This window comes from Gavialis gangeticus, unplaced genomic scaffold (assembly GCF_001723915.1).
Source record: "Gavialis gangeticus isolate Ggan-Ray unplaced genomic scaffold, GavGan_comp1, whole genome shotgun sequence".
Lineage (NCBI taxonomy): Eukaryota > Metazoa > Chordata > Crocodylia > Gavialidae > Gavialis > Gavialis gangeticus.
In genome coordinates, this window is record NW_017729030.1 from 5490148 (window position 1) to 5502424 (window position 12277).

The window sequence follows — 12277 nt, forward strand, 5'->3', positions numbered from 1 at the left end:
TTTAATTGTATTACCTATTTTATAGTCTTGTTAACATACACTTTTTACATTCAAAAGAAAACTAAGGAAAATCAAGAGCTCTGTCAGAATATATATATATATATTCTGACAGAGCTCTATACATGCACACATCTTCCATGAACCAGTACACCCAAATATTTCACTTTGTTCCTAGACTTTAGAGACCAGCATTGCTATGAAATAGCTGGGAGCAGGGGTGGCAGAGTATTCTGGGTATTCACATGGATAGGAACATGTCAAGTGTCTATATATTATAAAATGTGTCTGAAGATTTCAGACATAAAAGCAGGATGAAGACATAGTCATTAAAAACAGCAGTAATTTTTTGAGTGTCACATAATTTAAACACTTTAAGTTATTGAAGTGTCATGAGTTTATTACACCTAATTTATTAATACAATCATTGGGGATTCATGTATGTCTCTTGCTCTGCCCTCTCCTCCCAAACATAGGCTAAAAATATATTTTTAAATATATTGGCCTGGTTTCATCAGTAAAATACCAAGAATAGGGACCAAAAAGGGGAGTCTGGAAAAGGCAATCAATTTCATCAAGTGTTGAAGACTTTCATACAATGGTTGAAGGAAAAAGTGCATTTTTATTTGTCTTGGGTGTTGAAAGGCAGAAAGATTTAATAACCAATGAGCCCCTAGGCCCATTTAATGAACACTGTTTTATTCCTGAGGGAAGCCTTTCTCTGGCCATGACAAGTGACATCTGGATGGGAAAATATTCTGTTGTTTAGGATTTTATCCCAGACAGAAGGAGATAATCCTAACAAATACTTGTTATTGCTTTCACACTTTTGTAAAGCAAAGAGATCTGTCATTTATATTTAATCCTTATTATATGCTGAATTGGCCTTTTTTAGTTTACAGGTCATGTTATGTTTCTTTCCTACCTTAGAACACTTCTAATGCGCTTAAACAGCTGACAAAGAAGTGCTAAGATAGAGAGAGTAAAAAGGAGGACTGCAAAATGGTATAGACAAAAGAATCTGCTTGATCATAACACATGTGGAGTTTTGATAAAACAGTTTATGTGATACCTGAGAACCTTGTACATGGTAAGAGTTTTTATTTTTACGTTTTAAAAAAATTCTCACTTTTTGTTATCTTTTTTTCCCCTAATCAGGACAGAATTTTACCCTAAGGCAGTTAGGAGTTTGTGAACCAGCAACTCGTCGAGGACTGGCATTTTGTGCGGAAATGGGGCTCCCCCACAGAGGTTACTCTATCAGTGCAGGGTCAGATGCTGATACTGAAAATGAAGGAGTGATGTCTCCAGAGCATGCCATGAGACTTTGGGGCAGGGGGGTCAAATCAGGGCGCAGTTCCTGTCTATCAAGCCGTTCCAACTCAGCCCTCACTCTGACTGATACCGAACATGAAAACAAGTCCGACAGTGAGAATGGTAAGTTCACTGTGTATAAGTATAATTCAACATTTTATTTTCTGTTTGGTTGCTAGTTGATATATTCAAATACAGTAACATTTAAGGAATGACCTTGGATAATGTTTTTCTTTTCTGGAAAAATCAATATTCGGTATCTAGTAAATGAATTATGCAAACAGTGTATATCATGTTTTAGCTTTAATTTTGAAGAAAAGTTTAATCTCACACCAAAAAAGATTAGCTTTGACTTATCTCAGACCATGTCACCTGTTATCCTCTGTAGAGTAGCAAAGCAAGTGATGATAAAGTTTATCCCCAAGGCCAGCTTGCAATCAAAGATGTCTTTGTAAATTCCTCTTGAAGACATCTCAAAGAAGTTGCAGAATCTTAGAATGGATGAGTGAGCACACAGAATAGTTTATTAACAGGGCTCAAGTGATTGAAGAACAAATTTGATCATGCTTTAAACTTGCTAGCTGATGAGAGCAATTGAAATCATCCTAAAGAGGGGAGTATGGCCTTTTATGTGCCTTGGGGACTGGATTACTGTGCAATTAAAAACCACAAAAATCTAAACAGCAACCATGCATGTTGTAGGGATAGCACTCTTTGTGTTCTAACGTTTTAGTTTAGATGCATGAACATAGTTTAATAAAGCTTTTGTAAAAGAAAAACTTTTAAAAATCCTAAACCAAATTTTAGGTGCTTGACTAGGACCTTAAATAATATTAATGTTTAAGTCCACACATTAGAAGAAAACACGTTACCTTTAGCGCTCTTACACTAGTTTTTTTTCCTCTTTTGTTTGTTAGGATTTTTAGCAACACCAAAATCAAAAGAAGCTATTTCATTAATGACTTGCTATATCAAAAATATAAAGGGGAAAAGGAAGGAGCAGGTAAAAGTATTGGCTAAAATTATACTAGAAAGGTAGCTATTTGACTGGATTTTTTAAATTAATTTACTAAACTTGTCAGCTCAGTTCTGTGATAGCAGAGGTAATTGTATTGTTATCTTCCCAGTCACAGCTATATTGCACTTTGGCAGCTAGCAGTTTTTGTATCTTAGTATTCTTTTGCAAAAAATAGTCTGTCTTCATTTTAAGCTAAAAGTCACAGAAAGTTCTTATTGTACCCATTTACCATGGTTCCTCCAGTGCTATAAAAAGGAAATAGAATCAAAATTTTCTTTATATTCATGACGAGTAATGTTTCCCTTGTGATTCACAGTCTCCTATACCTCACTTACAAAATATACACTGTACTGCAGAGGATGCCAGGCAGGGCTTTCATATTCTCTCTTTGTTAAACAAGAACATGAATACAAGCAAAGCAGGCGGGGAGGGGAGGATAGTCAACTGGAATCCTGCTCTACATTAGAGTTTTGAAGCAACTCTTTATGAGGAAGGTCATCTCTCGAACTGAGGAATGGAGACTTTCATTGTGAGATGCCTGTTCCATTTCTGATGTGCCCAAAGGAAAGTTAGCTCGCTTGGGCTGTTCTTGTTGATTTATAGTATGTGTAGAACATAGGTAAGGCAACCCAGTGATTTCCCCAAAAGTGGGCTCGTGCTTCTGGAACTTGTGCCAACTGGTGGGCTTTCAAGGCCTCGCTGTAATTAATTTCAGTTTGGAGTACAGTGCCCCTCTAGGTAGCCAGGTCTTCACTTAAGTCCTGGGGTGCTCAACCCCTGGCTTGCTATGTGATCTGGCCCATGGTGTCATGTCATTTGGCCTACAGGGCTGTCCATGGGTCCAGAGATTTGGCAGCAGGGGAGCAGTGCCACCACTCCCCTGCTGCCAAATTTCCAGACCCATGGGAAGCCCTAGGTTTTACATGCTGGATCAAGTTCCACATCCCAGCACACAGGACTGGGTGGGGGCAGGGGTGGCACCAGGCCCCAAGGCGCAATCCTAATGTGGGGTGCCAGGAGGTGGTGGCACCAAGCCCTTGGTCTCCAAACCTGGTATGCAGGGCAGGGAGAGGGCAGTGCTGGGCCCCAGGACTTGTTTTGGTCTGTGGGCCTGCCATGTGCCACTCATTTGGCTCATGGGCCAAAAAGCTGAGTACACTGATTTGGTCCAAAAGCTTACGACCACTTGACCACCAATGCTACCATACCATAACACCATTGGCATAACACCAGTGCTGTTACTTTAAAAACTAAGTAACTGTTTGTCCAATTTTTTAAAGCCTTACATAACGTGATTGAATTCCGTCAATATTAGAGTAGATTCTCGTTCTCTTGTTCCCTCCTCCATGTATTTAAAATTGGAATTTTGTTTTATTTTTAATATGTGAAATAACTGTGAATACATTAGGAAAACATATTATCCAGCATTGGTAACATTATGCAAGCAGAGTGTCTGATGATCTCGATACCACTTCAAAGAATAGTTTAGTCACTAAAAGGGATTAGAGTTGATTTATTTATTGATAGGGAGGCCAGGAGTCCAACTTAAAGACAGTACCAGAGCTGCTGTGAGGCTAATGAAATTTTGATGGCCTAGATGTCCCCTGGGGTAAAAGAACATATATCAGTCAGACCTTGTCACAGTTCTCATTTCAATGGAGATACAATGGAAATAGGGGCACACTGAATCTTCTTTGTCACTTACTCTCAATTTTGCTTCCACCAAATATGGAGGATGCAAATTGAAAGTATATTTTATAAAAACAGGATAAATTCAATAAGCTAAATGCTCACCAGAGAATATAAAATGTAAATAGCGTTTAAATTAAAAGGGAGAGTAATTCCTATCATGGCATACATTGATTTTTCTTTTGTTGCAAACCTTGACTACATTGCTTTCAGTGCAAATGCTAGCAATTCAATGATTTGTGCACTCCAATTAATAGCACTCCTAGTAAACTTTGGAAATATAACAAATAAATGTGATGAAGGTCCCAAATCTAAGCTAAAATTTACATTATGTCCTACATATTTCAGTCATCTTTACTGAAATATGTATGTCCCCACAGTGTTATCAAAAGCCTCCTAACTGAATTCCAGTTGCCCTATTTTTCAGTCCTAAATGTGCATCTCTAGGCCTCATCAGGAGCAAGAACTTGCGATTATCAATAAGTAGTCAATAGTCCAGTTGACATTCTTTTATAAATCCCATTAAAGTCATTGGAACTACTGAGTGCTATGACCTACATAAGGATTTGTGAGCCTGGTTTAAATATCAAATTATGTGCAAAAATTGTATGTTTGGAGGCTTTCCCCTTTTTAAAGCTAGGAATTGGAGCTTGGTCTTCCTTCTCAGCTGCTCCTTCATTTTAACTTTGTACAAGCTGCTGCTTTGAAATTTTAATAGATGAGTGCTAAGGTAGTTTCCACCCAGGAAGGTATCTCCAGTCTCTGTTGGCTAATGGTATTACCAAACCAGAGTCTTATCCAGTGTGGTATTATAATACTCACAGGTCCATCCTATTAGAAGGTAATTTAAACGTTGCAGAGTGGTTTACATAGTGGAATAAGTAATTCCCTGAAGACATTATTTTTGGCTTACCAAAGTCTTAGCAATATACCTGTTTCTAAGACCCCACTAATGCCACACTAATTCATGCATAGTATTGGGAGGATTAAGGGCTTTATTCAAAAAACAATGCTGCTAGACAATCAGGTTGTAGAATTTTAAGTATGGTGGTAGCATTTCTCAGAAAAAGTTTTACCTGTTTTTCAGACAGAAGAAGAGAAATGTATACTCATCTTACTGTCTTAGGTTATTGCTGAATGCATAACAACAAGGAAAGATTTCTTTTTTATTTAATTAAACAAAAGTTTTTATTCAAATTCTTCATGTAACACCTAGCTTGCAGTTTGAGTCTCCATAGCAACGGACTCAACGCAACATACATGTATTTATTCATGTAATCTAAATGGTTGTGCCAGTGAAATATACATATTGTTTGCTTGCTCTACAACTACAGCTTTGAAATTTCTGCAGCCTGTCTTTGGTAAAGCTATTAGTAAGGATTGTTTTGTTCATTTGTTGTTTTTAAACTACTTGGGAAACAGTTTTTAAAATTAGAAAGTGTTATTGGATATGTCTACCCTGCAAATTGTGGTTCAGCATAGGAGTACTCAAGAACCCGTGCCTCTGAGAAGAAACATAAATTTGTGCCTGTGAAACTCCATCATACCATTCCTAGAGTGCTTCAGGTTCCTGTCCTTTGCTTTTGTATAGAGCTAGCTTAGATATCTGTACAGTACACTGCGCTGCAGTGCACTGCATCATAGACTTATTAGGGGTAGACTCGCTGGTAGGATTATGGTAAAGTTATCTTTTTTTGTTTGTTTAAAGGTTTTCCTTGGTAAATACTCTGAAATCTATGTCCTTACATGGACTGCCCCAAGATTTGCTGTCTCATGAGTTAGTGATCTAAAAAGAGGTCATTTGAACAAGTGGTTTCTGTGATGCAGTCCTCCCCTCCCCCAAGCAGCATTTCTTAATGTTGACTGATGCTGTTAATGGTCTTTTGCTCAGACCTGGGCCCCAACAATGACTCAATTCACGCAGTAAAAGATCTTTTGATATTTCAGCTTAGTATAAGGCCCCTGCTGCCCCTTTGGGAATGCTACATTGAAAACAGGTCTGGTTAGGTGAAGCCAAATAGACTACAGTATGTATGCGCAGAAAGACTAGCCAGCCAGTATTCATATAGGCTGGGTGATTCAAGAGTGGGTGTGGGCCCTGTTGCTGTTGAACCTGAGCTACACCCAGACCATCTCAGTTGGAACCCGTCCATTGGCAGAAATCTGAGGGACACCTGAAGGCACAGTGACAAAAGCAGTGTGTGACAGAGGCAGGTCAGATGTACTTAATCTAATTCCAAAAAAGGGGAAAAGTGCCACATATAACTGGCTGTCTAGCCAAGGGGAAGAGGGAATTTGAGAAAAAGAAGGATTAGGAAGAAAGTGTTTTGGTGGGTAGAGAAAGGTGGTCTGTGGGGAAGAGGAAAGGGCGGGGGGGTCTCAGGTCAAGGAAAGGAGGAAGTGGAGGGGTAAAACAGTAGGAGGGTGGAATTGGGTTAGGCAACAGGAAGAACAGGGACATTTCAGGGACATTTCTATTTCCACATCATTGCTTTCCTGTATGTTTGTCAGGATCGGTAGAACTTAAATTGCTATGTTCCTTGAACCTTGGGATAGGTATGTCATTGATCCTTTGGACAGGGTGTGTACCTTCCTCTCTGACCTCTGTGTAGAAGACAGTATGTAAGGCAGCCTTGCAATCTGAGGGGAGTTTGGAGTTCACTTGTGTGTTCACGTGGCCTTGGGATATGGAGGTTTGGGGAGAGAGTGGGGACTGAGGTCAGCACAAATTTTAAACTCTTTAAAGCAAGAAATAATTGTGGAATAAGGGGTTGGCAGAAGTGGCAGTTGGAAGGCAAGTTGAATAGGCCAGTGGTATGGCTAGAAAGGCCTGACAGATGCAAGAGAGGAGAACTTGACAGGGATAAAGGCATGGGGCTACGATCAGCTCAACCAGAGCTCAGGTAACATAACAAGAAAGTGTAAAACCATTCAGTAAGTTGCTCCTTGTGGGTTCATCCCCACATGCAGGGACATGCACTTGCAGCAGCAAAAAAGGAGCAGCACAAATTTGTGCTGCTGCTTTGTGCTGCTGCACATTCCCCTCCACATGTGCTTTGGTGCAAGGCAAAATGCCCCGCTTTGGGGAAATTACTGTTTCCCTACTCCTGCAGGGAGCTGGAGGAGCTGGGGTGGAATTAGAGGAAGGGAGATGCTCTGGCTCCTGGGAGGACTGAGCTTTTGTGTCTGTTGACATGTGCTCCTGTGGTGTGCACCACGCTGCTTTTTTTCATAGTGTTTTCTATAGGTATTTCCCTGTAGCAAATTTTTCCCCCACCCCGCAAATTTGCAGTGCAGGGCACATTTTAATGTGCTGGGTGTGCAGTTTGTGGCACCGCAAAGAGGTCTGCAGTGCCACAAACTGCACACACCTGCATGTCTGGATCCGGCCTGTGAATGCAAAGCATGCCAGGAAGCAAGGAGCAACTTTTCATGCCAAAATACTGTGCTAAAAGCTTAATGGGACAGGAAGGAGAGTTTGCTCATAATATCATCAAGGGGAAGATAGAGTACCCAGATGTTCTGAATGGATTTAAAATTCCTGTAACTGATCTAATACCATGAGGATTTCAGGACATAGATTTCTCTCTCTGGCCTGTCAGTAGCTCTGTACAGAAATTTCCATTGTCGTAAAGGGTAGAGAAGGGGAAGAACCGATTTGGAATTTCATAGCAGCTGTGTCACCCACTGAAAAAAACTTGGGTTGGTCTTGGATTTGGGAAACCTAGCTTTGCCACTGGCTTGCTGGGTGACCATGAGTAAATCACTGTACCTCTCCATGTGTAGAACACCAGTCCAGTTTACTTCCTTTCTATGATACTTTGGAGATTACTGAAGAAAAAGTGCCATGTAAAAGCAAGGTGGTGGTATTGTCTCTCACCCTAGCAACATCCAACTTTAAACCACAAGTTACATATACCTGGCTAATGATCCAAAAAGGTATTTAGATGCCCATCTGCTGCTTTAGGTGCCACTAATATACTCAGAGTCACCATTTAGTTGCCATTCAGGTAGTTAAATATTTCCCATAAACACCTACATTTCTGACAGTCATTGGACATGTCTACATGAGATGCTACATCACCATAACAACACGCTATGGCGACATAGCATTGGTGGGCACAAACCGTGATGCTGCAGCTACTTCACCGTTGCAGTGCGCTCCCTCACTATAGCACATTGCTGCAGTGACATAGCAGCTAAAAATAACGTGTGCCACCAGTACAGCTCAGTATGGGCTGTTACTGCACCGTCATTTAGTACTTCCAACTGTTCCATTTGTACTCCTTTTGGAAGTACTAAATAATGGCGCAGTAACTACAGTGCCATAGGGGCATGCATAGACACGCCCATTGTGTACAAAGCCACCCTTAGGGTTGATGCTGCCCCTAGCATGAATTAGTTCCTCAGAGCCATAACCTTGGTTTTCCAAAGCTGGATTCTCAGACTAAGAGTTCCCCTGCCCATCTTGTCAGTAGAAGCTGATTCTGTAAGTTTGTTCAGTGCACGCTTAAACCAGACAAATACTACACAGAAGCGGGTGGGGAAAGGGGTGCAGCCTACAGCAGTCATTGTCAAGTTCTCAACCATGGTCTGGGGTGCCGTGCGATCCTTTTAAAAAGTGCCATGGGGTGCTGTGCAGTATTATGACGGTTAGGTCTGCAAACATCTATACATGATTCACAAGATAAACCCATAGATTTTAAATAGGAATCAATAGTGTCAAAAATATTTTCATCTGCTGCGGTCTTTCTAAGTTCTTAGGAACAGAATTGATCTACTTTTCCATAATAAAGAAATGAGGGAAAGCTAAGAGGTTGAGAACCACTGGCCTACAGTAGAGTACCCATATAGGATGTAGGAAACCCAGGCTTTTTTAAGTGCTTAGGAACAAGGCTTTACCTTAAAACTTGTACACAAGTGACCTCATAGCAACTCTCTCTCTGATTAAATACTTAAATTGTATGAAGTGGAACAGTTTTCAACAGGGGAGAGAGAGAGAGAGACCTGCCTCTGTACAACCAGCAGCAGGGTGGGTAGGGCACTATCATGGGATGTTAGACAGGCAGGTTTAAGTCCTGGCTCTGATTCTGGCACAACAGGGATTTGAATCTTGGTCTTCCCTGTCCCATATTGTTTATTTTAATGAACAAGAATACTTGACTTAAGCTGACTGCTACAAAAGAGAGAGTGCATAGCTGAGGATCCTAAAATAGAGGAAGGGGCTGTTTAGTCAGAGTGCTGAGTAGCCATTGTCAAGGCAGGCAGCTGCGTAGGTACCTATGTCTTGCTTTTTGTCCAGGTTTGACTTCTGGGTGATTCTTCACTCAGTTGTTTTCTGAGGACCCAGGACAAGCAACTCAGTGGTGTGGATTCCAGTAGGCATCCCACAGAGATGTGTTGCAGTGCCACATACCTTTGAAGATCTGGCTAACTTCTATTTTAAAAACAGCAAGAACAAAGCAATTTTGTGTTTAAAAATAAGGAAACTTGGCACCCAAAAAGAGAGAGGAGTATCTACTCAGTTGCTTTGAGGTGCTCTGTCCTTCCAGAACATGGAATTCACTTTCGGGAAGGACAAGAGGTTGGAGCGTTTCTCCAACCTCTGAAGATGGGGAAATGCAGCCAGCCAGTATGTGCCAGCACAACCTTCAGGCTGCCCTCTGTGAGCAGATTATGCATATACTCATACTTTGCAGATAACGTACATCACTCACAGAATAGTGCACCTGACAACTGTAGCTCAGTCTAACTTCTTCTCTTTGCTAAAGCAGACCTTATCTTTAGATGAGCTGTCCTAAACTACAGCTCCCAATGATTACTATGCAAACATTAAATCTACTCCCCAAAAACAATCCCAAACTTGCAAGACATTGACCTTCACTTACAACTCCTTCACTGCTTACTTGCAGCATTTCATTTAGTACTGTACTTAACCATGATTAACCACACAGCTCTCGTGCCCAACCTTGTCACCCCTTGTGTGCTATTCTATCGACATTGCCTCAGCCCTGAAACGAGGCATATCGGGTACCTCAAGGTACGCATGCATTTCCTTTCTTTCGATTACACATGGAGGGCCAGAGCACCCTCATAGTCCCTGATCATAATCACAGCTTTGTTATACTCTCTAAACTAATCCCTAGCCTACTTCGTATCACAATCATAGTTCTGTCAAGCTGCTTGCTCCACTATTCAATACAGCTGAAATGAATGCAGCTGAAGTGCATGCAGGTAACTCCCAGTGGTGACTGTCAGCACTAAAAGGGCAGAGTTAACATTCTGTTGGTGTTTTCCTTAATTCTGTATTTCCTGGTTTTCAGACATTTGAATGCCACTAAATTTGACATTCTGGAAAGGCATGAGACTCCAGATGGCAAGCTTAATTCTTCATTAGCCAAGGTTTTTTTGTTAGTGAAAGATTTTTAGAGTTGGTAAAAGCACAGTTATGGATATTTACCATGTTTATGGCTAAATGAAAAGCAAATCTCTGTTATTTCTATTTTCTCAAATAAAACAATTGGCCAAAGCATAGCCTACAACGTCTAGCATATTCCAACAGAAGGGAAAAGACTGGAGAGGCTGCACATTAATTTTAGGTATCCACTGGTAGACAGATACCATGCCAAAAAGCACTGCATAAATTCCTGCTAGAGGTAGACTAACTATCTTGACAATACCCCTTCCTCTTTTTACAAGAGACCAAGAAAAAATCCCTGTCTCAATTACCATTAAACCATATATATAATATATAAAAATAATATGATCCAATTTGCTATTAATCCAATTAAAAAGCATTTCTGTTATGCAACAAAAATAGTTCAGGATTGAGTCCTGATATTTATTTCTGATGTCATTAATAAAGTTGTTGTTATGTGTAAAATTCACAGTGTTCTCTATATACATATTGTACTGCATACTGCCTGATTTCCAAAGTGTCAAAGGTAATCTGCAAGTGCCTACTGATTCAGAATTAAAGTGTTGCCTTGTAGAAAATAGCTAAATAGGTTAGCTGTTGGGGGGGGGGGTTGCTTTATGTACACATTTCAATGTCCATATTTTTTCCACTCTTTAATAAAATTTTTCAAGAAAAATTTGAAAAGCAAATTATGCATGAATGTAAGATGGACAAAATTGAAGCACTTGGCAACCAGAAACATTGCACCTGACAGGCTGAGAAACTGGATTGCTACTATGTAACTGATTAGGATTTCCCCCTAGATGTGGTCCTTCTATGAGAAATGGATTCTGGGAACTTTTGGGAATTTTTTCTTTTTGATTTAAATATATTTTAAAAATATGGCTGTTTAATTCCACTAAAAAAAGTATATTCTACTGTGTGAACTTACACAAAGAAATCTCAAAAAGACAATACACTATCCCATTTCTGTGTAAGCTGTAAATGTTGTTTTAATTGTGGGTTTGCTATGAGAGCAGAGCATGCTGTGTACATATCAAAACTGATGATGTGTGCTGTTTTGATTTTGAATGTGTTTTTGATGTCCTTGAAAAATCACAGTGGTAGCAGTAAAATTGTTTTAATTAATGAATTGGAGAGCAACAAATCTGCTGAATCAGACTTATTGATGTAATTATCACTGGAATAGAAAGGAAAAAACTGTCAGAGCTGTGAGGTTTTTCTGGTTTGTTGTCATCTGAAAGCTCTTTAAATACCTTTGAGAAATTATACCTGATAGTTAACAGACAAAATGTGGGGCTTTGGGGGTTTTTTTGTTTTGTGCTAACAAAATGAATGTTTAATTTTTTAATTTTTTATTTTTGGTCACTTTCTCCTTCATTCATATATTTCTGTGTTTGTGAGCAAACATAAACAGTGACTTCCAGAGTGGAATCTGAATAACAGGATGTTTGATTAAGCAATAGACCTGTTGATGTGCATTTTATATCCAGAATTATTATTAAGATAACAGTTAAGTAGCTACATGCAGTTGGATTCTAATAAAAAAAACAAATTGTAATCACAATTACTACTGTTATCTTGAGAAGTAATCCAATAATGTTTTCAGTTTTGCAAGTAAGTTTGAGTTATCCTGTAATTTCCATCCGAAGTATTAGAAGTGATCATGATCATCAGTCATCTGTGCTTGTCAAACTCTAACTTGGATAATTAAGTACAAGTAGGAATTTTTCAGTGAAATATTGGGGGGTGGGCGGATGAGAACAGGACGGGTTTCAACACTGACAAGTACAAGGTACTGCACCTAGGGAGGAAGAACCAGCAGCATACCTACAGGCCAG

General features: G+C 39.8%; 1 protein-coding gene across 8 annotated transcripts in view; it reads left to right on the forward strand.

The window, feature by feature from the left end:
• TENM3 (teneurin transmembrane protein 3) overlaps positions 1-12277 on the forward strand; it is a 552323-nt gene that overhangs the window by 31466 nt on the left and 508580 nt on the right. For all 8 annotated transcript variants that reach the window (XM_019521869.1, XM_019521871.1, XM_019521872.1 and 5 more), the window contains exon 2: positions 1156-1434. In XM_019521869.1, coding sequence (XP_019377414.1) covers positions 1156-1434 — 279 coding nt within the window. The remainder of the gene's footprint in view (positions 1-1155; positions 1435-12277) is intronic.